General features: G+C 38.6%; 4 protein-coding genes across 4 annotated transcripts; 3 read left to right on the top strand and 1 right to left on the bottom strand.

Annotated features, from left to right (window-relative positions):
* Positions 1-338: 338 nt before the first annotated feature.
* On the top strand, positions 339-12,804 carry LOC105390879 (trafficking protein particle complex subunit 10). Its single transcript, XM_048622081.1, has 16 exons — positions 339-709; positions 793-1,010; positions 1,089-1,481; positions 1,607-1,906; positions 3,142-3,217; positions 3,670-3,806; positions 4,873-5,099; positions 5,583-5,762; positions 6,056-6,490; positions 6,614-7,097; positions 7,461-7,616; positions 7,993-8,202; positions 8,661-8,933; positions 9,112-9,193; positions 9,831-9,959; positions 11,976-12,804. The coding sequence occupies exons 1-16, from the start codon at positions 646-648 to the stop codon at positions 12,101-12,103; spliced, it is 3,492 nt and encodes a 1,163-aa protein (XP_048478038.1). The 5' UTR covers positions 339-645; the 3' UTR covers positions 12,104-12,804.
* A 2,200-nt stretch (positions 12,805-15,004) lies between these two features.
* On the top strand, positions 15,005-17,788 carry LOC105390478 (ankyrin repeat domain-containing protein 49). The gene is made up of 3 exons (XM_011561791.3): positions 15,005-15,263; positions 16,981-17,286; positions 17,480-17,788. The coding sequence occupies exons 1-3, from the start codon at positions 15,107-15,109 to the stop codon at positions 17,725-17,727; spliced, it is 711 nt and encodes a 236-aa protein (XP_011560093.3). The 5' UTR covers positions 15,005-15,106; the 3' UTR covers positions 17,728-17,788.
* A 5-nt stretch (positions 17,789-17,793) lies between these two features.
* LOC105390469 lies at positions 17,794-23,939 on the bottom strand. The gene is made up of 2 exons (XM_011561779.3): positions 23,053-23,939; positions 17,794-22,771 (listed from the first exon to the last, which is right to left on the bottom strand). The coding sequence occupies exons 1-2, from the start codon at positions 23,824-23,826 to the stop codon at positions 18,062-18,064; spliced, it is 5,484 nt and encodes a 1,827-aa protein (XP_011560081.3). The 5' UTR covers positions 23,827-23,939; the 3' UTR covers positions 17,794-18,061.
* A 474-nt stretch (positions 23,940-24,413) lies between these two features.
* On the top strand, positions 24,414-25,716 carry LOC105390461 (short coiled-coil protein homolog). The gene is made up of 2 exons (XM_011561767.3): positions 24,414-24,757; positions 24,872-25,716. Exons 1-2 carry the CDS (start codon positions 24,493-24,495, stop codon positions 25,012-25,014), a joined length of 408 nt encoding a protein of 135 aa, XP_011560069.2. The 5' UTR covers positions 24,414-24,492; the 3' UTR covers positions 25,015-25,716.
* Positions 25,717-26,919: the final 1,203 nt, after the last annotated feature.

Raw genomic sequence — 26,919 nt, 5'->3', positions numbered from 1 at the left:
TTAATGATGTGTGCCAATATGCAAAATAACATGACATTCTTGTTCTGAAATATAATAAAAAATTAAAATAAGATTGAAAACTCTAACGTTTAAAATACAAATCGAATATAGTTGAAACTAGAACTTGTGAAGTACTTCTTCTTGCAATATTATGTTTCAATCAGGTGAATTATCGCGCTTTGAGTTTTGGCCATTTTGGTCCTTCATCGTGGTCCATCACTAACCCAGTAACCCATCACTAGTTCGATACAATTATGTCACGTTTCGTTCTACACAGTTTCACCTTCTCTATATTTTTGATTTCACGTTGTTGTTCAATGCCATATAACTCTGAGTAGTCTGTGTCAATGCTGAGTGAAACGGAACAGATGTTGTGAGTTGGGTGGTTTTGATGGAATTTGTCAATTTCGTTTTTGATTTCAGTGTAAAAAATCGAAATTGAAGTCAAAACAATAAAACAGTTTTTTTATCTTAACAGCATTTTATATGCTTATCTAACATATACAAGAAACCCGTGTTGTTGGATAGTGTACGTGTTAAAATTCAAAGTGGGTGGATTTCGAATTCGACTAATTATTTGGGCGAAATATTACCCGCATAAATTGTGTCATGAAAAAGTTGGTGGATTCTCATCGATAATGAAAAATGAAGAGCCTTGACTATTCCTCGATTAACTGCGAAGGCATGACCAATAAACCGATTATAACATGTACGTACACAACCTGTTTTGTGACCTGTTAGTAAGTGTAGTAAACAAGTACCTTGTGATTAAATCTGATTTCTATACCTCAGGTGCAGGCGATTGGAATTTGTTTTGTACCCTGGAAGCGCCACTGGTGGCCGCCATCCCGCAGGATACTTGCGAATGGCGCCGGTCCTATGGCCGAGTCACAAAGTCTGTCTCCCTCGACTCATCTTTTGTCAAGTTTAACAAGGAGGGTTTGCAAGCTGACAACAACTGGAACCTCCTCAAGAAACCCATATTTCATATTTACTGGACAGATTGTGCTGTAAGTTATTACCATGACTATTTTAATTTTTACAGAAATTAGACACAACCAATCTTAATTGAGGATTATCTTTTTCAGGATGTAGAATATTATAAAACAACTTTACGAGAGGAAGTTGAAGCATGGATGAAGCAACTAGAAGCCAAGGCCATAACAGACTTCATGGTGGTCCATGTAGAGACTTACGATGTCCGTAAAACAAATAAACTATTGCCACGGACCACGGTGCTGGATAAAATTAAGGGAGACTTTGCTGCTAAACAAACGGAAGAAAGATTTATTTCTGTGATTAATCCTATAAAATCAGAAGCAAGGTCTGCGGAGTCATGGCGAGGTTTGGTGGCAAAACTGAGGCATTTTGTCCTGGTAGCATATAATAAGTCACTCATAAAGTTTGAAGAGTACATGAGAGAGCAGAGGGAAAAGCGCAATGATCCTGAATGGGACTTTTGTAAATATTTCATTTTACAGGTATGAATTATGTTAATGTATCATGTCCCTATAAATTATAGCTATTTAAACTTAAAACATAATTTATGAAAAATTGGCTATTTCCTGATTTCACTAAAAATAATTTTAAAACCTTTTTATTTCAGGAACAATTAGCCTTTGTCTTAGAAATGTTAAGTTTATATGAAGAAGCTCTAGTCCAATATGATGAATTAGATGCTTTATTTTCTCAATTTGTGCTCAATTCTAATATAACTAAAAGCCCTAAATGGCTTGATAGCTTCAAGCAACCAATTACATCTTGGCAAGCCCCGAGACTGACTACTCTGGTTCCTCATCAACTGAGGGATCAAATAATTAAGAAGAAAGCCACTTTACTGGAGTTCCGAAGTTATTTATTTCAAAGACAATGTGCCATGCTACTGCTTACCTGCAAGCCTTGGGAGGTAAGGCATCTATATTTTTATTTGTACACTAATATAGTTCTATACTATACTATACTCTCAAATTAAATATTTTTGTAAATCCTGAAGAAGATTTACAAAAATATTTAATTTGAGAGTTATATTAGTAATAGTAAGTAAGTCCTTCGTAATATCTAGTTGGTATTTAATTAATTTTAAGTTATTATTTGTACCCATGTAGTGTAAAATAAACCTAACCATATGATGATAGGATGATTTACCTTAAATAAGTAATCACAATATTGATTACCAACAGTACAATCAAGTTATCATAATACATATCTCTACATCAACAAGTTAATGTAGCCAACCATACAACGATTTATTCCAAGCAACATGTAATGATATACTTCCTGTAACAGTTTAGCAGGTAATTAAAACCGTAAATCAAAGACTTCCATGATTAAATGCCTAATACAGTCCAATGCATCCTAAACACAATAATTGGTCTCACAGTAAACTAGCCCTTATAGTTAGTGTATAATAAGAGCTTTCTATCCTTTGTTTTATTCTTCAATTTCAAAGAAAGTACAGTATTAGGAGTTATTAAACTAAGACATAGAGTTTATTTTAGCTAAACAGTAGTTTTGGTGGGTAATTTTGATCGGCAAAGTGCAATTTTTCTGTATGCCCAGCCATCTGTGAATTCTGCCAATTAAGTGCAGTTAAATTGACATGCCTAGTCTGATACGACTCACTGATTTAGTTTGAGTCTTTGCAAAATGAATTTTATTTGTCTTTTTAGATTAACTGTGATTTTACTTATATGCTAATTAATTTAAAAACGAGTACAGCTGTATGGCTTTAACAAGGTCATGTGTCAAAACCTCAATCGAATCTCGATCTGTACCCGTATCATGAAAATTCGAACTAACGAATAGAATCGAATGCGAGTGCGACTATTGTCAACTTGACAGCACTTTCGAACACTTTTTACCTTTCGAATGAGTTTCGAAAAGAATGACCACAGAGTACATGATATTATTCTGACAATGACCTATGGAATGATAGCTGTCAAACTTTCGCAAATCTGTACACCGCAATACACCGCCATTTTGTTGTTGACAGGTTGACAGCACTTTCGAATAGACTATCGAATAGAATATGCTGCGGTTTTTCATGATACGGGTACTGTTTTCATAATGTTGCGACGATGAAGGAGTTGTAACACTTGACCGCCTTTTTTACAAACACTCTGTTTACTATTTCCATTTCAGATATCTTCCCGCTGCCTATCAACTGTCCACAACACCATGAAGGAGCTGTCTCTACTAAATGTATCCGTCGCTGAAGGTAAACATCAAAACAATACTATTTTTTTTAAATGGCTGAAGTAGAAGCTCTTTTTGAAAATCTAAATTCCTTATACAGTAGGTATATCGTCATGACCATTGCGATCCTTCGATTAGGTATCTATCCATTAGCGACATTCCTTTTTTAAGGCTGTGTTGATTAATATTATATTAAACCGAATTTTCGCAGTTAATTTTGATATCGAAATAAAATTATTGGTCAAAAAGAACGAAACCATAATTAGCTCAACCAAGTGTGAGCTAAAATCCCAGACAGATACACTCTATTGTGTCAGCACGGGTCTGTTATCGACTTTCACTGTCACTATATTGCGATTCGCGATAAATGCGCCGCTGCAATTGGTAAAATGCGCTAACTAGTTTAATTAAGTCGATAACCCGTGCCGCGAAGCCAGATATCAAAACCCGTACTAAAGCCTATCTTATCCTCAGGTGCCGCAAGCTGTTGGTCACTCCTAGCCTGTACAGAGACGCTAGAAGCGTGCGAGAACCTCACCATCACCGACAGCAGTGCCATGGAGCTATGTACCGCCCACCAGGCGCCGCTACTGCACTATGCCAAGGACAAGGTAACGTGGGACGCCCCCCGGCTCACTGACAGCAGTGCCATGGAGCTGTGTACCGCTACTGCACTACGCCAAGGACAAGGTAACGTGGGACGCCCCCCGGCTCACTGACAGCAGTGCCATGGAGCTGTGTACCAGGCGCCGCTACTGCACTACGCCAAGGACAAGGTAACGTGGGACGCCCCCCGGCCCACTGACAGCAGTGCCATGGAGCTGTGTACCAGGCGCCGCTACTGCACTACGCCAAGGACAAGGTAACGTGGGACGCCCCCCGGCCCACTGACAGCAGTGCCATGGAGCTGTGTACCAGGCGCCCCTACTACACTACGCCAAGGACAAGGTAACGTGGGACGCCCCCCGGCTCACTGACAGCAGTGCCATGGAGCTGTGTACCAGGCGCCCCTACTACACTACGCCAAGGACAAGGTAACGTGGGACGCCCCCCGGCTCACTGACAGCAGTGCCATGGAGCTATGTACCGCTACTGCACTACGCCAAGGACAAGGTAACGTGGGACGCCCCCCGGCCCACTGACAGCAGTGCCATGGAGCTGTGTACCAGGCGCCCCTACTACACTACGCCAAGGACAAGGTAACGTGGGACGCCCCCCGGCTCACTGACAGCAGTGCCATGGAGCTATGTACCGCTACTGCACTACGCCAAGGACAAGGTAACGTGGGACACCCCCCGGCTCACTGGCAGCAGTCTCAAATAAGGATAGCATGTGGACCAATCACCATCCTAATAAAAAAACAGCTAGACCATTTTTTATGAAATTTGGCATGTAGTAGGTACACACATATAAATGCAACTTTTTATCCCGGGATTCCCGGGGGAAAACCTTTTTTGGGTTAAGAAAGCTAGTGGAAACCTAACCCACAATTTATGTGATCAATAATGTCTAATCTAATGTATTCTATTCCATTTATCTGAAAAGTGCCTAAAAATCTAAAACTACATTTTAGACTCGCACCTTTTGCCACATATTTATCTAATCCACTCTACATGCAAAATCTATAAATAAATGTTAAATAATAATTTAATAATACGAAAACTTTTCTCCCCCCAGCTCCACGAGCTAGGCAAGCTCTGTGGCCTACTCCCCGGCTCTCCCGACCCCACCTCGGCACAGCTACACCTAGTGGTGATGCTCTCAGCAGGCATGGGCGACAGTAACGGGGCCCACCCCACGGACCGACTGAAGGAAGCGCTGTGCTCCACTGCGAGCTTCCAGCTGTATTATTTGGAGCTGGCGGAACGGGCTATGGCGACTTATAAGCATATTGGGAGGTTGAGGTTAGTTTGTTGTGTGGTTATTTCGCTGTAAGTATTGTGCATTACCTTATGATTCTGCGTTTCCTGCCTCTAAAGCAGGCGCGGCAGCTCTTAACACAATTTTTTCACAAAATTACCCGAAACCCTACATGGTAGTAGATACAGTGTAAGGGCTTATTCTGATATATCAATCGAGCATAAATGTATCTAATGCGGAAATATAAAGAGGTGCGATGAAGAAACAATATTGTAATAGTGCTTGTCGATGCAGGAAAAAGTAGAGACAGAACGATTAGAAAGAGATAGCATGACTTTGTCCGGCATTCTGCTATGGTTATAACTAGGGTTGTCCAATGGCATATCGATTTGTATTATTGGTCTTAGACTAGGCTCTACACAAATCTGCCGCTCAATTATTTATTTATTACAGAATTAAGAATACATTAGGTATCCATACTTCATAAACACCACATTCGAAACAATAATCCTTTATCCCTTTTACAGATTCGCCCGTCTAATCGGCCGGGACCTAGCATCCTTCTACTCAGAACAAGGGGAGACGAGCAAAGCTTTGGTCTTCCTAATGGATGCCCTGAGATCCTATGAGGAGCAGGGTTGGAAGCAGCTGGCAGCGCAGACTAGACTGGAGCTGGTTAATATTGCTAGAAGCAATGATGTGCAAAGGTATGTGTCTTATGTGTAGAGATCAAAATGCAGCAAGACACTTTTAGGTCCCCATTGGACGTCGGGGTGAACTGTGTCAAAATCGCGCGATGCTATTGGTGCGCGCTATGCCGCTCGGTCGCTATTGGTCTAATCCGGCAAGTCGGCTTCGAATCCTCTGCTATCATTCGTTCATAAATGAGAAATGCGCAAAAGATCGCTATTTTAAAACCTATCAAATATTTTGATTTTCCTTTCTCTATAATTGATGTTCTTCCCTCCTAAAAGATACCTAAAATGTGTAAATTTTCCAGGTTCACAAAGCTATCGGCAACAATCGCTAGCACAGCCGAACTAGAAATCCTAGTCAGACAATTCTACTTCGACGAAATGATGAAATCCATCCAAAAGAACCTTCGAGACCAACCAGAAAGCGTTCTAACAGAATTGAGCGATTGTTTCAAACTTATATCGGTCACACTATTGCCATCGGAAAGAGGAGCCTACATCACTGACAATACGATCGAATGTCGTTTGGTGCTAGAAAGCTTTCTACCCAAAGATGTGGTTTGTACGAAAGCGGCTATAAGTGTAGAGACATGTAAAGAAAAGTCAGTGGAGAAAAAGACGCCAGTAAAAGGAGCCAAGACTGATTTAACAGTTAGTAGTAGTGTTAGTCAAACTAGTTCGCCTAGGAAACAAGTGCAAGAGACTGCTACGGATAATGATGCGCAGGAGTTTATTACTAGGTAAGTTATTGTTTATTAAATTGAGCTTTTTATGGCATTATCATAATGTGCGTCAGAATAGGTACCCATTTTGACAACACCGTTAATTTCCCCAAATTAATAAATGAAACGTTTATTTTCCAGCATAAAACTAGATGACCTTAAACCTAAGAATCCTCTATTAAACCCTTTGAAAATCGTCTCGCAACTCCATTACAAAGAAGACAACACATTAGAGAAAGCCACGATCGAATGTATCAATCCAAAGATGACGTTAAAGCGGTCCGATAGCAGCAAATACAGAAAACCATCTAACACTTTAAGAGCGGACTACACCACCGCTTTAGTCTGCGAAAATGCTTGCTTAAAGCCTGGGGTTAATGAAATAACTTTATACTTAACACCAAAAGTGCCCGGTCTGTTCAAACTAGGGCAAGTTTCGTTGCTGATCGAAGAGAAATTAGAGTTTTTGTCCAATGGGCTGGCAAATGCCAAATTGGGCTACAATGTGGTCACTCAAGGAGTGAATGTTTACTTGAATAAGGTTGATCCGAAAAAGGATTTGATCGCTGGACTTGAACATGAAATGGAGTTGGTGGTTACTAGTGGCAGCTCGTGTATTGAAGAGGTAAGCCAATGATTTTATACTTATAACTTATAGTTTTTCCGTGAGTCCTTTTCCGTGCCTTGAAAGGATTGCTAGTGTATTCACAATCTACTACTACTGCTGGGTATAGTATAGGTCTCTTTTAAAACTGAATGCACACACAGTTTCCTGTAATGGTAGAGTAGAGATTACATCAAACATTGACTATTACATTTATGTACGGTTTTATTTTAGGTTTTAATATTTTATTTTTGTTCTTAGTGCCATTAAAGTGCTTTGAATTCATACCAGTCACTATATTCGTACTTCGTCACTACATTGCTAATATGATTTACAACCAAACAACTCACATCACCCTCCATTTCAACCCCTATCCCCTTCCAGAAAACGGAGATAATCCTCAAAGCGTCCCCCGGCGTGACCCTCCACCACGGGGGTGATTCCGGCGCACGGCTCGCCCTGCCCGTGCCCGCGTGTACACGCTTCCACTGCACGCGCCTGCCGCTGCGTCTCGCCGCACACATAGTCCTACACGGCACTGTGAGTTGGGTATTGCTACTGAGATGGGGGTCAGGTTTCTTTGCAGTGAACTGTACATATCGCAAGGTGAGAGTATGGTCGTTTGCCGCTTCCGCTATGCATCGCGGTGCGTTTATTTCTACACGGCACTGTGAGTTTAACTCTATTTCTCTCTTGTTTTGACAGCATAGTTACAGAGCAAGACAGAAGCAGATTTTAATACCCTTAAATGTTTGGTGCAAGTCACCCTAAATGTGTAACTTGTGTTCTTTTTTGTGCATTCAGATAAAGAATATTTTTCTATCTATGTGTTGATGGCCCTGACACTTCTAATAGCACCTCTCGCCTCAAAAATTTCTACCAGCGCAAATCCATAACCACAAACATTACACTCCAGGTCTGGATCAAGTGCCCATGGTGGGAGACAGCTACCGAAGTGCCCCTCCAATTCTCCCCGCCCATGGTGGCCTCCCACCGGCTGCTCACGTGTCAGACGCGCAAGTTTGTGTTAACGACACTGAAGTGCGGGGCGCGGGATGTGCGGTTTGAGCTGAGCAATGCAGAGCTTAGTGATGCGGATGTCAGGCCGTGTGGGCCGGGCGATTTGGTGAGTTGGGTTTATAATACCTATGAAGTATAAGGGCCTGTTTCACAATATCTGGATAATGGCTACCTGTTGGGTAAAATACATGCTGTCACACTCTGTCATTATTTTTTAGACAGTGACAGCATGTATTTTATCTAGCAGGTAGCCACTAACCAGACATTGTGAAACAGGGCCTAAGTATTTGTTGATTGTGAATTCAGTACCATGACGGTCTTGTTATGTGAAAAAACAAATAACACAATTGTCTGCCTCACATTGTAGCTCTGGATCTCTGAAACTGATTAATCATTTTCAATATGGTTATTTTGTTGATTGGATATTGCTAGCTATGGTTCAACAAAGTCGCTTGTAATGTTTAATTATTATATTAATCAGCGGAAACATTTTGCTCTCTAGAATAACTTATAGATAGCACCGTAACCTTCCCATAACTAATACATCCCCAAAAACCTTCACAGATAGTCGGGTCAGACGGCACAACAGCCTCCTACATGTGGGAGCTACTCCACGACCCACTAGACGCCACCGCCAAGCCCGGCCCACTAAAAGTGACCTTCTCAGTGCAATACCGTCTAGAACATTCCACGGGCCCGCACCAACTGTTCACGTACCCGTTCGAGATACAGGACTATACGACTCTGTTTGTGATTAGGACCAAGTTGGAGCCGTGTAAAGGGTCTGACTTTTGTCGGGCATCGCAAATGTGCTGTTTGCAGCTTACTGTGCAGAGGGTAAGGTTTAAAGTTGATTGTTTTTTGTCGATGACCTTGAATTGTATTGGTAATATTAAATTTATATAACAAAGCTATCAGCTGTGGCGCCCGTCTTAAGCGTGTATTAAACACTACAATAATAAAAGAATAGAATATGTGTCACGAATTAACACGTTTAAATTAATTTAATTTACAGATAAAAGAAACGGAATACACGTCTCTTATGTACGAGGTGCTAGCCGACCAAGCCATGTGGGCCGTGCTAGGAAGGACTGCCGGTTCGTTATTGTTTTATTATCGCAACTGACCACTTCATTACGTTTATGCACCTAAAATATAAGAAAATTACCCCATATTCGGCCTCCTACAACAAACATAAATAATTTTCAAAAAAAGGACTATTTCTAAAAAGCTACCTTGTTAGCCCACCACCAGTCCACATGTACCACTACATGGGTATGGGTATGTAATGCCGAAAACCAATGATAATTTTGAAGTACGGTGGTCTGCGCCTAAAAGTATACAGGCGGAGTTTTTAAAATAGCGATCTCAAGCTCAGATGCTGCTCAAGCACATCCACATAAACACCACTGCTACACACATCACACACAACACGTCCCCGGATTTATAACAGATGTAGCTGGTCCCTTCCTCATCAGGGATCGCTATTTTAAAAACTCCGCCTGTATACTTTTGGCGCAGGCCACCGTACTTCAAAATTATCATTGGTTTTTTAGCTTCCACTATATTATTGTATTTTAGACGGTTCCTTATTTCTAGTAAGTAAAGTTGGTTTTCCTTTGCAGTCATCAAATATGTATGGGATTTGGAATAACAAAAAACCAATAATATAATGGACAGAGTATAGTGATGCCCAATTAAAGGTTAACCCTCTACATTTGCTACTATTTCCAGGCGTAATAACGCTATCCCCTACGGCTCTCAGCGGCGAGAGCGTATCTCTGGACGTGATGCCGCTGGCGGCGGGCCACCTGCCGCTGCCGCCCGTGCGCCTCTCCAAGTACATCGCTGCCAACACCAAAGGTAACATCTACGGAGATAAATAGATATATAATAAGTTAAAATATCCTAGCCAACGTTAAAAACCCCGAAAGTCAACACTAAAAGACGCATAACCTTTGAAAAGTTAAGCCGATTTTGATAAAATATGGCTCAGAACAGTCGGGGTAATAAAATAAAATAATAAATAAATAAATAGTCATTTATTTCAGGCAGGCACCATACCCACCAGGTAATATTTCCTATGATTCTAAAAAACAAAAATTAAAAATCAGTTTAGCTGTTTAGAACCTACGCTACCAGAGACAGATACACAGACCCGGCAAGTCGTTTTCCGTCGGGGGTTAATAAACTGGTTTGGTTGGGTTGGTTTAGTATTTTAGTCTGAACTTTTAGTAAATTATAGCACGAGCCGTATGACAGCTGTCAATTCCATACATTTCATCTGTCATTTGTTAGTATCTGGCATAAGCATCTGTCAATGAAACGTCATAGTCCTCTCGCTATAGTGTACAAAGGTGTAAGATCAGGGGGGGGTCACTGCCTTAATGGCTGAACTTTTAGTAGAAAGTAGCGGCATCTCTTTATATTACTCTTATTACCAAAAAAGATGTAAGATGGCGTTATGAACAAGACCATAGAACAATAACAAGACACATAGATAAGTAGTATTTCAATGTCAACATTGTCATGATCTATGGCTATTATGAAGAAATTGCGTGTCAGTGTCAGTTCAGTTGTCTTACAATGTCTCGCAAATAACATTTTTGTAATAAAAGCCTATACTCTCGGTATACTTATCGTTATTTATAAATTTTATATACCTACAAATAAAAATAAACATGGTGTGTTAAGAAAAAGCATCTTTATCCGCAAAAAGTGTTTTAATGAAATTCTTGTGACCTCACAGATTCTATATGGATCCAGGTTCCATGTGGTTCCACGGCATTGGCAAAGAGCGATCGACATCTTCATATCCGCTGAAGATTAAAATACTATGTGTACCAAACTGATAAATGTCGTCAAAGATTTGCCTCGCGAGGATAAATGATGCACTATTGGACGAAATGACTTTATCACCACAAGTGACAAGATTTGCTTCTCTTGGGAAACATAAACTAGCAAAACATGAAGTGGTTTTCATGGTGAAAGGAATAAAAAAGGAATACACACACCCACTCGCATATTATTTTACAAGTGACATGAACAAAACTGAACTGAAACATTGTTATATGCGAGGTAATAAAGAATTATATAATAATTTGTTTTTTATTTATTGTTGCATGTAGGTAGGTACATAAATAGATTGAACTTACATTTAGCTAATAAATGTAATAACTGTTGTGTGGTGTAACTACGTTAAGGCAAATATGTCTTATATCTTTATAGATTGAAGTTAATAGCCGGATCCCCACCAGACGATCCAACGCGATCCGATCGCGCGGTCCAAGAATTCTTACATACTAAACTTCTTGGATCGGGCGATCGGATGGCATTGGATCGTTTGGTGGAGATCCGGCTATTAACTTGTGATAACAATATCTATATATATACAGGGTGTCCCACCCAACAGGGCACCCTGTATGTATGTACAATGAGGCTGAGAAATATAAAGAGATGGCGTGGCGCTGTTCAGTATGACGTATAGAGTATGACAAAAAACTCCTCGAGATGCCACTCTTTTCAGAATTGTTTATTTTTTCTCTATGTGTAAGATTACGCACGAGAGTCGAGGCGGCGTCGCGTCGTGGCGACGGTGACAAAGAGGCGCGCCTTCCTTATCCTACTGATATAATATTATAAAGGCGAAAGTAACTGTGTCTGTCTGTTACTCTTTCACGCCAAAACTACTGAACGGATTTGAATGAAATTTGGTATACATATATGGTCTAGACCTTGAGAAAGAACATAGGCAACTTTTTATCCCGGAATTCCACGGGATTTTTTTAAGGCGAAGCGAAGCGCGCGGGAACAGCTAGTACAAAATAAAAAGTCCTTTGTCACATTTCACAGATAAAAAAATCTCACTTTTGTTCACAGACCCAAAGAAGGACATCTCTCAACACCCTCGCCTGGAGCCGTTCAGCCCCGGGCAGGTCTACCACGCGGGCAAGGCGAAACAAGTTCATGTGCTGCCGCCCTTACCCAAAGAGCACTTGGACGTGTGAGTGTAAAATGTGTAAGAGAAGATTTAGAAACGCATACTAAGATTTGTAAAGCCGAACAGCGCACTCGTTCAATATTTTGAAATTTTAGGTTTTAAATGTCGATTAAATTACAACCAGCATTCAAGGCTACAATATCTGCGTATCTGACTTAAATTCCCACAAAATTTGTATTTGTTGTTAGAATATAATTCATTTTCGTGATTTTACCTGCGAAGCGTTTATAGTTGCTGGTGCATGGTGCTGTCTGTGTGTATTTAGCCTAATCCATTTTAATACCGCGATTCAATGACATGATAACTAGACAAAACTAAATTATAAATACCTCCTACAATCGCCCTCTTTACTGAAACTGGTTTGTATTCGTGTTTACTACATCGGTACAAATGCTTTTATCCATTCGTGTTTAAATTATTGTATAAACAAAATATGAAAGTAGGCTGCTATTAGAATATAGAGATGTGGAAAATATTTTAACTAAATGTTATTGTATGTAATGTATATTATTATGCTGTATGTTTCTTTTTGGATTTTAGTTGTCATCCCCATTATGGTTCGGAAGGACTAGGTACAGTCTCAGTTAGAGAAACCAGCCACCTCTGTAGGGTGGACACTTTGAGAGAGGTCAGGTTTCTTACCCCCAGACTGTATGTAATACCATGTACGGTTTAGGGTAATTTAGTCAAAAATTGGTGTTAGAGCTTTTAAAAAGTGTACGATAAATGCAATATATATTAGCGTCTTCTTTTGGTATTGTTATTATAAATGTTTGGTTACATCGCTTATATTATATGCCGGAAAATACTCATATTTTGATAGATATTTAATTTGTATGCACCTAAAATTTGTATAAAAGGGTCATTTTGTGAAAAGGGTATTTACGCCGCTTCTAACATAAGCGAAAACTGAATCTAAGGACTTTATTTGACATGGCTTCAGGGTGCATTTATTATTCACGTTTCAATATTTTAACTCACTGGTACCAATGGTTTACAAGGTCAAATACTTATCTACATAATATGTAATATCGTACATTACAATTGCCGACTCATCTTTTTAAAGCAAGTTTTTTTTTATGTTCCTGATATATCAGCTTTTTTGTATGCTAGTGGACACTGAGTTACTTGGTTCAGAATGACTCCCTAAGTCACCCACATTCCTCTTCCTATACCACTTTTGCAACACCCATTTTCATAAAAAGCTAAGGGGGCTGCGGGTGAGGTGACTAGACTATCATAGTTTCTATTATATCACGGATAAGCAACGAATGTCTTATAATACTACCTTACCTAGTCTCTTATCTTCTATTTTGTGTTTTGTTTGGTGCTCGTCTTAAAATACGGATTTGGATAAACGTATACTATAAAAACATGGGATTTTTAATGTATTTTATTGGGTTGCCATGTGGTTGCCATCCTGAATAATCTTAGTTTCTGAATATGTTAGAATTTATTTCATTTAAGTTTAGCTTATATATTTTTCCATCATGTCATTGTATATAAATAAAATAGCAGGTAACATTACAGATATATTTCGTTGTTAATGTGTATGTAGGTACGGGGCTACTGATATTACTTCATATTTATGTTTGTATACCTACCATGTTTTATAATAAGTCAATTTGGTGCTTCTGTTTACTAAGGGTGGGTTGCACCATTAAACTTTAACTATTACAAACGTCAAATCCCTTGACGAGAGAGATCAATCTTCAAGAGATTTGACGTTTGTAATAGTTAAAGTTAAATGGTGCAACCCACCCTAAATTCAACTAATGAAAAAAACCTGAGACACCATGAGTTACATTTTAATATTATCATGAGGCAAAAAAATATGTTATGTATTTATATAAAATATATTATGTAACCCATTTAATTTATACCATTCCACTTGGTGCATCATAAGAGTAAATTTAAATCAATTCCTGTAGCATCGAGTGTATGTCCTAATAAGTTCAGACTTCCCTTCCGTGGATTATACATTAGTCTTGAGCTTTTCTATTTGGTGCATTCTAGAACCTTTTAAACTATCCAAAGAGCCATGAGCTATCACGATTCCACTCTAGCTGTCGTAAAAAAAGCAGTGCTATGACATTGTCACCTCTGAAAGTGAGCAGTGCTCTCTGATAATTATGACATCGATAGTGAAGTCAGAGTAGTTACCCCACCCTGGTAATCCAGCGAAAATATATAGGTAAGTTATTACAACTACAGTTAGGTATCATAAATTCATAATACTTATACTCATTTATTATTATATACAAAATGTAAGGCAATGCAAAAGCAAATGATATATGATTGTAAATAGATGAAGATGCAAAAGTTTTACTGTATAACTGGAGATTGTATTTATATGTTTCATACTATACCTATGTATATTAGATTAAAATAAAGTGTTTATTGTTATAAATATTGGCTTTTTAATTTCCGTAAAATATAAGAAAGTTCATAATAAGTAAAAGTTTCTACAGTAAGAATTTTATCTAAAACAATTTTCTACTATCAACTTGCAGGGTTCAGAGGTACAAAGTACTAGAACTATCTTTCTGTGTGTTCCCTTGTAAAATTCTCGGAAGTACCTAGTTAAGTAGTAGTGGTTCATATTGTATTCTTGCAACGAAGGCAAACAAAATGGTCGCACCACCAGCACCACTCCATCATCATTAACCGACCAGCCCGGCAAGCGCAGACCAAGACCTAGCCATAGACAGGGTGAAAGTTGAGTCATCATCATCATAGAGTTGTTAAAGACTGCTTAGGTGAAGTTCCTTGCTTCTGTGCTGTGCTAAGTTGATGACCAAAATAAATTACAAACAACTTATTCTGAGGAACTGATGGATTGATGCAGATGAACTTATTCTGAGCATTAATTAACACTCTGTGTGCCGTCTGTCAGTGTCACTTGTCGCTATATGTCAAAAATCGTAAACAAAAACACCGCCGTAAAGCGTAAAATTCCTCCAAATTAAATTGAATTTATTTGCTACCAATATAAGCGTTAAACGAAACAATGTCTGACTCCGAGGAAGATACGGTCAATGTAAACGATTTCGAAGATATTCATGCGGAAATAGAGCGCCGCAAGAAGAACCCCGAGACGTCGGGAATGTTTGTGTCTGGCTGGGACGATGAGGATGAAGATATTGAAGAAGTTAAAAATCCTCAAGGTACGTTACTCAGTATATTGTAGCAGGGCTTGTATTTTGCTGATAAATTGGTAATAAAAATAACCTAATCCTCAAGTAGATATAAACATTACATATTATTATTTACTAATTTTGTAGTGCATTACATACTTTGTACCTAGGGTTGCCAACCGTACTATATTATATAGTATTGTACTATATTTTGGCTCTTCGTACTATATACTGTTGAACTAAAATATAGTACGCAAAAATACTATATTTCAGTAGGTACACTTTTCACAATAATAAAACGATGCGTGAGGTCATTTTCCAAACAATTCAACTATTATGAATTCAAAATTCGCGCTCAAAACCTACGAGACGGGGCGCGTGGCGCGGCGCAAGATGCATACGGGCGGGCTGTACAGTGCCACAAACTTATCTGTTCCGGTGACAGCTCACATAAATATCTAATATTTCTTAATTCTATAAGATTTTAAGTTTGCTCGTATTGCTAATTCGCCCTTGCGGTGCCGGTGTTAATAAACCCATCTAATCTTTTACAATATACATTTCATTAGTAAGTAATGAGATATGGATCAATTTAGTTCGCTCTCACTGGAACAGATAAGTTTGTGGCACTGTACATGTATCCGAACCATTGACAAAGGAATAAAGAGAAGACGTGGCATATCCACGAAAAAAATGCGCCTACCTAAACTTTAGTTTCAATTAAAATGGCGGCTTTTTTCTTTAAAAATGTAAACAAACAAATTGTTTGACAGCTGAAGTACCTTGTGTTTGGATGTCAATCAAAATGGCGACCGGTCGCAATGTTGTAATTTTAGGCAAAGATAAAACTACTGTTGTACTTTTTTACGTAGGATAACACCAATAAGTTAAAAAGAGACGACGATATATTTTAAACTACCGATTTTTATGCCAGGTCCTCTCTTTATTCCTTTGTCAATGATCCGAACGTGAAGCGTCAAACGTCAAAGTCAAACTGACAATGTCAAAGTTCTTCCTTTTTTCTGTGAAAAAGTTTTCACGTTGCGCGCCGTTGTTTTGTTTTGAGTTTCTCAACTTAAAATTGAAGTTGGCCATCGACATGGATGAACTTTACTCTGATATTTTAATTGTTAATGAAATATTGCAAAAATCAAAAGATTGTCCTGAATTTCAAAATTTTAGTACTGGCCAAAAATGGCAACATATTTTTAAACATCTGAGAATAATTTAAAAAATATTTATTAATTAATAGCCTTCTTACTTTCTATTCCCGCCACTTCGGCGTTTACAGAAAGAATTTTTTCTATTAAGTATGAACACCAAGTAACGGGAAGAAAGGAATCGAGCAAAGCTCGAACTAATAAAAAATGAGCTCTTTATTTTTATAAACTTAAACATAGAGTGCGAAAAGGCATTTAATACGTTTATTAGATAAAAAACTTTTAAAAGATGCAAAAAGTGCGAAAAAGTTCAATTTTTACAAAAATAAAAATAACTGAGTAACAAATTAGTGATTTATTCGATTTTCAAAAAATGTACTATATTTTTCTTTAGTGTCCTATATTTTTTTATAACTTATTTTGAAATATACTATAATTTGGTGAAAAAATGTTGGCAACCCTATTTGTACCAGAATTTACTACAAACAGGAAAAGTTATTATTATAAGTATAAAAAGAAGTCTATCACTACCAATACCAACTTATCTTACTTATCTAAGGTTATGCTGGTCATTTCTGTTCCCACAGACAATCCAGTCACTCATGTGTTATGGGCAGCAGAGCATGGTAAAGTAGACACATTGAAGGAAATCCTAACATCCTCACCAGGATTGGTCCACGCTAGAGACTCTGATGGCTACAGCCCTCTCCACAGAGCTGCATATGGAAACCATTTAGAAGCTCTATCATATCTTCTTAGCGTTGGAGCTAAAGTTAACTTGACAACAGAAGTTGGATGGACACCGCTGCACTCTGCGTGCAACTGGAACAATTATCAGATTGCTGCACGGTTATTGGCTGCCGGAGCGGATCCTGCGGCACTCTCAGAAGGAGGTATTACTTAAAAAACATTTGCTTCCTGTCTTTTTGTAAGAATTGTTGCCTATATTATATGAAAAGCTATGTAAAAATGTTACAATTCTACAGTTGTTCATGTTGAAATCTCTGATAACCTTGAAACTTTATTCAGATTGACATTACTAACTTTACTGAGCAATTTATGAAAAGGCAATGTTTCTTTTTTCAGCCCAGTCCCCACTGCACTTGGCTGCCGGCATGTCTCACTGCAAGTCCACACTGCTGGTTCTGCTGATGCGAGAGGACATCTCAGACCTGGCCGCTCGGCAGAACAATGCTCATGAAACAGCTGAACAACTTGCCCGCGGTAAAAGCATATACTCCTCTTTGTTTGAAATGGCCATACCAGCTGCCTCGTACATCCGGAACCTAAGCTTCACTTGCAACCCACATTACAGGCTTAGTATTAAACAATAGGATTAAGGATTGTAAGATAATATTATGTATATGGAAATAAAAATCAATTTATGGATATAATTTTAATGAGTTCTTAATTAATAACTTAGTTTAGATACTTACAACAGATAGGTACATAAAATCAATACTATAAACTATAGGGTATTCAGATTAGCACCTTTTGCTTATATTACAACAGAACTTAATGATTATAAAAAACATGAATCTCTCCTTACAAGTACAACTACTTATTATTATGTTAATGGGGGTATACATAACAGACTTTAAATTAAGGTGAATTGATACTGATATTACTGATGCTTCAAAATCTTCAATTTACGATACTGCGATTTGACTAACGATAACCACCCTTGGAGATCATATTCTCGACTACAAACATTGCACCTGACACAAGATATGTGTCTGTGTGCAAATTCTTTAAACTTGCAATCAAATTGCGTCTATCAATCCTTCGAAGTTCAGGCAAGCTCTGCCGTGATTCCATAGTCATGTAGGGCAGTACTAGGCATCCAATACCAAATGCTTTACATCTGACACAGTTTTTCCATATCTCTTTGAGATCTTCGTCTCTTATGACTGGACAAAGCGGCAGTAAGTTTATAGTTTTCAGGCAATTAGCCTTCTGACGTTCAGTGATGGGATAGTCGGCAGAAAGGAACGGCGATAGCAGGACGGCCCGCCACGCCTTGCGGATTATTTCTCCCGGTGTCGTGTGTATTTTCGACAGCAAGGGAATCATCTCGTCATAGAGCGAGGCGCGCAGCAAGTAAGGTATCACTTTGATAATAGTGGGACCATCACCGTATAAGCGCGTCAGCTCTGCTACCAACTTCAGTCCTTCAATGTTACTTTCATTTGCTTCAAGAATTTGTCGAAGTGCCCGCGTTTTATCTTGAATAAAAGGGCCTACCGCCCATGGCATATCAATGTATTCCAAATTGATTGTATAGAACAGCTCCAATAGTGAACTCCATAGCTCTTCTCGTTTTCTATTTGTTACTTTTGGAGCTGTGTCTGGCTCGACGATGCTCATCAAGCATTGCAACGCCCTTAACTTCTTATGCTTGTTAAAGTCTGTCTCTTCATCAAATGCAATACGAGATAGATATATTGCTCCCATTTTTGAACAAGTGGCTTTCAGAATGTACTTAGCAGTCATCAAGTCTCTGTTATCCAATCCGAAAGAATTCCTGCTTTTGGTGTCGCTGCCTTTTTCCAGTAAATTTTCTAATATCTGTATTCTGATGGAACTGATGTTAATACCATTTTTGTCCGCAATCTCATTAGCAGCGTTGTTGACGTCAAATCTCGTCATTTTCTCGACGAATTTCGGATGGAGATACAACGCTCTGATAAGTTGAGTGGGTTCTGTAACTAGTTGCACCAATTCCTCAGTAGCCCATTCTATTTTATGTAAAGCATGTCGAGTTGATAGGGTTGAATGAAGGCGTTCCATTTTTCTTACTGCTCGATTACCGGGTTGTAATGCGTCCCAGCGCTGTGCGAAGTGGTAGCACAGCTGGGCGGCCGCCACTTGGTCTGCTCCTCGCCCGCAGCCTTGCAGGACATAGAATAGGCAAGCTCCGGCCCACTCCATATTCGCAATATGTCGGACGCAGCGATGAGCTGACTTCAGAAGTGGCTCCTCCCGAGTAGACAGGCGCCACGGCTCTGTGTCCTTCGCCTCGGGATCCGTACTTTCCACTTTCCTAGTCTTCATTGTTTGCTTCAAGGCATTGCTGCAGATCATGTCTTTGGCCGTCTGGACATCTTTGTCCAACGCTAGTAAAGCAACGGCGGGTAACCATTGCTCATACGTTTCCAAAGTGATTTCGGATTTCAAGTTCAACCACATGTCGTCACGCAGGAAGAGGTGGAATGGAAGTCTGTGGTGACCAATTTCGGGGAACATTCCTTTGACTGAAAACAGTTCAAATTCATATTGTTGAGGAGAGCTCTTCCTCTTGTAACCTTTCAAAAAGTTGAGTAAGAAGTATTCTTTACTCTTCCCAGTTCCAAACAACATATAATAGATGCAAAGGTAAACTTCATAGAAATACGGATTAATAGATATCAAACGGCCGTGCAAGGAGACTTCGCCATTCTTCCAAAAATCATTCAATATATCTCTCAGAAAAGCTTTATCTTTTATACTTTCCCACAAAATCGTACATTCATCCACCAAAGGTTTTTCGTCTTTTTCGACCTTGACTTGCTGGCGTCCTAATTCATCATTGGATATTTCATAGTTCAGATTCCAGGTAGTGAGAACAGCTATCAACTGAAGAGAAAGTCCATCGTCTATTGCAACATTCAGCGTTTTACACAGATCGATCAGTCTTTCGAGGGATAAATGAGGCTGTTGTTTCAAAACTAAGAACAGTACTAGTTTCACATCCCAAGTTTCTTCAGTGATATCGGGTAATGCTATGTCTGCTAGAGTCATATTGTATTTAGATTTGAGGATGTATTGAGGCGGATAAGATGCGACATTTCCTGCTATGCCATCAACGCCAAACACGCGTCTAACTACTGGTGATGCGAGGTAAGTCAGGGCGCCTTGAGGCATGGATTCATTGGGTCCTTTGAGAATATCTAGCATATAATTGCCAAATTCTTCAACATTATCTGTGTTGAGCATGAGCAACATACTAGTAAGGAACAATTCGTCCGTTTCTTGCAGAACGCAAACCTTGGATATTATTCTCTTCAGAGTTTTATCTTTGAAGTGTCTAAACACATCATCCACAGAAGCAGATGAGCCTGCCATGTTTGCAAATAATCTGAAAGGTATAAAGTCGTTTCTGTTGCACAAGCTTGCCAAGTAATCATTATCGTATTCGTACCCTTGTTTACTGTCAACCCTGGAGTAGAACTGTAACAAACAGTCTTCAGCTGAAAATGATGACATTGGCATGTAGATGTAATGGAAGATCCAAGCAGTTGAGAGATTCTTCATCACGATGCTAGTGTTGATCATGGCATTGAGAATGGACAAAACTTTAGTCAGATGGTACATGTGTTCTTCAGCACAATTAGAGATAAGCTGGACAAATACCCTGGACAATTCCAATAAAAATGCAGAATTGTCGGTTCCATCTAGAAATTTCGATAATAAGGAGGAAATTTCATGGCTTGAAATGTTCTCCAACTTACTCAAGATATTCTCTGTAAACATTCGGACTTTGCTGGTGGTGCATATCCGTTGTAACTGACTGAAAAGTGCAGAGTTGCGCCAATGATGCGTTCTAGAAAGCCGTGCCAAATGTTTACTACGGTCGGTAGTTTTCGGATCAGCCACATCTATGCTTCGCTGGGAGTCTTCGTTTTGAGAATCCTCACAATACATTTCATTCATGCTAAATTTAGTGTCATAAGAATTTTTCAAATGATACATATTTTCGACTGTCGTAATTTCAACGTCATCCAACAATTGAGTTCCTTTGAAGAAATCAATATAGCATCTTTCGATTGTTTTGCCGTCTTGATTATTGTTCATGATTAAAAACTCATATTTGGCCATAGCTGATTTCAATGTCACCCTGCCCTCTTTTTCAGTTAAACCATCAAAATATTCCAAGGCGAGTTTAGTATTACAATCAGTTAAGCATCTATGAATGTATAATAGGCTTCCATAGCTTTTCAAAGAGGCTGATATATTCATTATAGTTTTTAGGTCTTTCAGGTCCACTTTAGGGGCGGAAATAATTTTATGAATCACCAGTAGGTAGTCAGTGTGAGACATAGGGTAGTTATATTTTTTTAACACTACTTTGATAGTAGCGTAATTCAGTTCTTCTTCTATTTCTCGGGCCAGTGCTCTATCGGTGTCAGTGGAAGTGAAGTCGTTGGTAGCGACTGCAGACATAGTGACTGCAAGATCGTGAATATTTGCGTCCCATGGAACATCAAGGTATCTGAGTACATTAAGAAGGCAGTCAAGCTTGTTACTCGGCACACGAAACGCGTTCAATAAGATTCGTAAGCGAGTGCCATCGACGCCGCCGCCGCCGCTCGCAGCCACACTCTCCACGTAAGATCTTAAGGTGTCATCTAATTCAAAATTATGCCTGGTAGCATAAGTTGGTAAGTAGCCCTGCAAAAATGATTCTAGATCTTCCGTATAGCAACGGTGTAACATGATGAGCGAAACTTCAGTTGGATTTTGTGAGCTTAATTCAGCTAGCAACATGTTGATTTTATACTTCTCTTTCAACTCCATAATGTAGACAATTCGTACTTTTAATACATCAAGATCATCTAGTGAAACAGGCCTGATAGTAATAGTTTTCATGGAATTTTCTAGTACCATTGTTATTTCATCTATAAATTTTAAGCCAATTTTGGGCCAGTATGATGAACTTTCTAATTTAAAAACCCTCTCAGTGGTCCATCTCACTATTATATCAATATGAAATGGATTTTCCTTCAATAATGATGGCACAAAATTCTTTAACCAAATAATTAATGCACCTATTTTTGTGTTGTATGGAATGGCATTTAAAATTAACAAAATATCATCAGGAGCTAGAACAATTTTCATATCAGAGTACTTCCTCCAACACATACAAGCCAAATCAAAATCAGAGTTTGTTATAAATAGAGTACAGAGCTGTATGAAATTATATTCAAATAAATTAATTTCTTTATAACTGTTATTACCTTTGAAAATTATGTACTCAGTAAGGTCTGCTTTATACATGATATCACACAATTCTTGAATCAATTTTACATCATCATTATCTTTAATTTTTGCTTGAACAATGTAGAGCAGACACTTGTAAATGGTGTTGTATTCACAAAGTCTTAAAGCAGATGTTAAAAGGAAATTTACATCTTGTATTTGTTCAAAAAGGGGTTTCATTTGCTTTATTACCTCTACGTCTTCATTATCAGGTAAGACTGCAGTGTCCACCATAGATCTGAGTTGAGTTTTCAGCATTTCTTGAGAGTCCATTGTCTTGAGACCTTTTTTCAGGCTACCCATGTTAGGCCCAACTTCATTCAATGAATGCAAGTCTTTTTGAATGGAGTGCACCTTAGCCTAGAAAACACAATTGATACATTAGGTATGTGTTACAAGCATTGTCTTCTCAATATTCATATATAGAGTAAACTTTTACTAATTATAAATTAATAATATGATTATGATCATCATAACTTTCCACTGTTGCATAATATAGGCCTCAAGGAGCACCACAACACCCTTTCCCCAGCCTTCCTCATCCAACCATTATTGGCTACCTTTCTAAGTATACACAATAAGTAATGATAAGAAAATTAAAAGATGTATTTTTAAAATGTTAATATTTCAACGACTCATACCTCCTTTCCATCAGCATAGATATAGTAAAATGCATCTGAGTAGGTCCCCACTGGATAGTATTTAACTCCTTCAGTTCTATACTCAAGTGTTATGCGAGCGTCAGCCAAGTCCAGGAGCCACATGCTGCTGCCATCCATCAGCACCAGCAGCTCACCCCAACACTGGACCTGCTTGATATCTGATCCAGCAGATAAAATAGTTTCCTTCAACCCAGTGATTGGACATTCCACGACAATTGAACCCTGGTCCACAGACACGTCCACGCCCCCGAGATGGACAGTAGAAATATGGTGCATGATCGCTCGGCGTTCCCGCACCTTTTCTACAGTTATCTGTAGCTCAGACGCAGCTGTATCAATGAGCTTTACTATTTCTTTCGAGGGATAATGAGATACCAAACATTCTTCACTCTCACTGATAAAATACACAGCGCCATTGATTGTGCGTACATCCCGGATTTTGTAATTTGGGAAGTTAGTTAGCTCAACATTTCTTTTGTTCTCTAAAGTTACGTCTAATACGCAGAGGCGTCCAGAAGCTAGAACAATCCATAGAATATTATCTTGTAGCACTGTGTCTATTATTTCTTCTTCCATGTTGAAGCATTGCTCGTTTTCTGGAGATTCTTCATTTGGTTTTATGTTTATGATATTCACAATTCCAGATTTACTTGTGAGCACCAACTTAGGATAAAGAAGGTGAGTTTTTAAATGTTTTGCGCTGCCAAAGGAATTTAAAGGCCTCCTTACAACATCGCAATATTCTTCAGACATTGTTACACAGAAATTCAGCTTTATAGATATTTTTCTTTCGAAAAGTAGGTACACAATAGAAATAAAAACACTTCAAATTTTAACGGGCCAACGGGCGAACAAAGTTGAACAGACGGACGACGGCTAGGAAACAAGAATTTGACGTGTGACGTTTATTGTCAATGTCATAGACCAATCCAACAAGTTGGAAAATGAGAACTAAAATCACCATTAAACTTGCATTTGATACTCAACGTTGTATTGGGAGAAGCATAGATACTTCAGAACTCAGAATAACAACGGTCTCTCATTATAGTACGTGCGCCATCCAAACGAATCGAATGAAATGAGAATAGGATTTGTTGGTTTGGTACAAAAACGTACTTATAGTTACCTACACACCATGTCAACAACGTTAGTGTAAGGAACATAATACTTCTATACGAGAAGCGTTGTTCCAACGATTCCTTGGTCTCCGACTTCTTATTCTGATCATGAAACATAGACATCAATCACAGAGTATGTTTTACTGTCATTAACGTCGTCGTGACATGTGATGTGACGTGACGTCTCATTGTTTTTATTTGCTTGGTTTCGTGTTGTGAGGAAGTGAGGAAATATTGATCGATTCATTTGGCCTAAATTACTAAATAACTTCAAGATACCTGACAATTGTTTGATTTTACGATGTCTTCTATAATACAGAAATGCAATGATGACAACATCCCCTTGGCTGACGATGATCCCCAGGTGATAATAAATGATGATGTGGATAATAGTCACTTGGATCATGGTCGTTCGATGGATTCGCTTCCAAGTTCTTATACTGGAGGGTCATCAAGCCCTGGTCTCAACGGACCGCAAAGCTTTGAGCCAGACACAGGCTTAGACGAGCAGGAAGAAAAGGCAAGATTGATCTCACAAGTACTAGAGCTACAGAACACTTTAGATGGTAAAGTACCTTTTCAACTTTAGTAGATAAACAAAGAATTTTATGTACGTATTGCTGAAATTTTGTTCTTTAGAAGTTAGTTCACTTAAACATAACTATAATCTTACTTCACAGATTTATCCCAAAGGGTTGACTCGGTGAAGGAAGAAAACCTGAAGCTACGCTCAGAGAACCAGGTCCTCGGCCACTACATAGAGAACTTGATGTCTGCATCGTCTGTGTTCCAGTCAACCTCACCCAGTGCACCCAAGAAGTAAACTGTTCTATAACAAACTAAATAGTATGGCTAAATGCTGTACCTGTAGCTGCCTAGATTTTTCACACAAAGAGTTTTCTAACTAATAACTTTTTGCTATAGATGGAACTTGGCTATCAATGTGCAAGTGATAAACATATTGTGGCTTGATTATAGCTTTGCAAAGAGCACAACTAATTCAGTATTGGAGTTGCATATTGTCTGTTGTTGCCTGCAATAGACTTGACAACCAAGACTATTTTGTCACATTATATTATTTACCTTATCATTTTAGAAATAATTTTATTTATTAGAGGATTGTTTAGATCTGATATTAATGGAGTATATTGTTATGATTTCAATTTTGTGCATTATTTTAGTGACCATGCATTGTAAGGATGTTAAGGGAATTGTACCTTCTAAAAGCTTTTATGTAATACAATAACTGCAAATATTGATATATTTACTGTAATTTATCAGTATATTTATATTAATTATGAAATGTATAGAAGTGGTGGTGCCTTGTTGCATGAAAACATATTTAAACAATGCCTACATTCCAATATTTACAGCAAGCACTTTTAATTTTAATTTAACTACTGACACTATAAATATTATTCGTTATTTAATAAACACAACCTCTAAGTATTCTATTGTAAATTAAATATGCATAATGCTCTCGTTTTACTTACACTTACACTAATTTAAATAAAAATGAGAGAAAACCAAACTGACCAATGATTTCAAAAGGAAGGATAGGCCCTTCAGAACATTTTACTCAAACCTTCTTCATACAAGCAAAATAACTGTCATCTGTCATAATTTGTTTGAACTATGTCAGTGCCTAGCAACTATCTTGACGACGTAACCTTGTACGTGCGTTAATAATTTACCGTCCCGGACATTGTTTTATTATTTGCAGGCGCCATATTAACAATTTAACACAAATCTGTTTTGGGCTGTAGACCTGTAGAGCGTCCCGAACAAATGGACTAAAAATCACGCTCCAAAACGTAAGTATGTGCAACAAGAAAATGTTCTCGGAGGATAGTCAACAAAAAATTACGTCCGTACAAGGTTACAGCGCGCGGCCATTGTAGAGTTTGGTATTAAAATAATTATCAATTTATAATGTGTTTATTACTTAATTCAATGGTAATCACCGATGATACGATATTCGATGTTTCTTTTTGACCTTCGTATAATGGTTTTTGCAGCCTTTCACAACACAACTACATATTTTTCACAAGATTCACAAGACCATCTCTCGGCCACAGACAACTGTCGACTGAGGAGCGTTGGCCCTAAAATGACGATTTTAGGGCCAACGCGCGGGTGCCATTTTTTGAGTGGGAGGCCCTGTCCTTACGCTAGTAATATATATGTCAATGAAACTGACTTTTAATTTTAAAACCTTATCCTAAATATGTAAGTACTTCTACAGTTATGTTTTTTTGTAATGTAGGTAGGCACTTTAGATCTGCCCAGCCCGTCCTGAGTTTTGTACCTATTGTTGTTAGGACAGTATAGGTACTTGTAAAACCAACCTAGATATTTTATGTGCCAGACCAGAACCACTGAACGACGTAGACCAAATCTCCCTTTACGTTGGCCGATGACCTCGCTATTGCGTTGCGTTGCGTCACGTAATCCCGAGAAGCTCAATAAGTGAGAAGGTGGTGATGGTGAGACACGCTTGACTCACGCGCGCACGCGACAGGAGTCGAATTCATGGATGCCGCTGCGTGGAAATAACGTGATCAAGGCGTGAATGTTATGATCAGTTGATACTTTAGTTTAGAAAGTACAATGTTACTCACTTTGGATGGAAAGCTCCTAAGCGTATAGCTACAAATAAGTATCTATTTATAAATACGACCAGATAGGCGTAAAAGCATAGGTACCTATATACATATATGTTCATAAA

This window comes from Plutella xylostella, chromosome 7 (assembly GCF_932276165.1).
Source record: "Plutella xylostella chromosome 7, ilPluXylo3.1, whole genome shotgun sequence".
Taxonomy (NCBI): domain Eukaryota; kingdom Metazoa; phylum Arthropoda; class Insecta; order Lepidoptera; family Plutellidae; genus Plutella; species Plutella xylostella.
The sequence above is the reverse complement of the archived record's forward strand: the minus strand, read 5'-3'. Positions and strand labels throughout refer to the sequence as shown.

Bases quoted from the DNA above. Each gene is read 5' to 3' on its own strand.
- LOC105390879 (XM_048622081.1), top strand. From the start codon at position 646: ATGAAGAGCCTTGACTATTCCTCGATTAACTGCGAAGGCATGACCAAT. The intron at 1,011-1,088 runs GTAAGTTATTAC...TATCTTTTTCAG, and splicing joins TTTACTGGACAGATTGTGCT to GATGTAGAATATTATAAAAC. The intron at 7,617-7,992 runs GTGAGTTGGGTA...ATTACACTCCAG, and splicing joins ACATAGTCCTACACGGCACT to GTCTGGATCAAGTGCCCATG.
- LOC105390478 (XM_011561791.3), top strand. From the start codon at position 15,107: ATGTCTGACTCCGAGGAAGATACGGTCAATGTAAACGATTTCGAAGAT. The intron at 15,264-16,980 runs GTACGTTACTCA...CTGTTCCCACAG, and splicing joins AGAAGTTAAAAATCCTCAAG to ACAATCCAGTCACTCATGTG. The intron at 17,287-17,479 runs GTATTACTTAAA...TTCTTTTTTCAG, and splicing joins TGCGGCACTCTCAGAAGGAG to CCCAGTCCCCACTGCACTTG.
- LOC105390469 (XM_011561779.3), bottom strand. From the start codon at position 23,826: ATGTCTGAAGAATATTGCGATGTTGTAAGGAGGCCTTTAAATTCCTTT. The intron at 22,772-23,052 runs GTATGAGTCGTT...TGTGTTTTCTAG, and splicing joins TCTATGCTGATGGAAAGGAG to GCTAAGGTGCACTCCATTCA.
- LOC105390461 (XM_011561767.3), top strand. From the start codon at position 24,493: ATGTCTTCTATAATACAGAAATGCAATGATGACAACATCCCCTTGGCT. The intron at 24,758-24,871 runs GTAAAGTACCTT...CTTACTTCACAG, and splicing joins GCTACAGAACACTTTAGATG to ATTTATCCCAAAGGGTTGAC.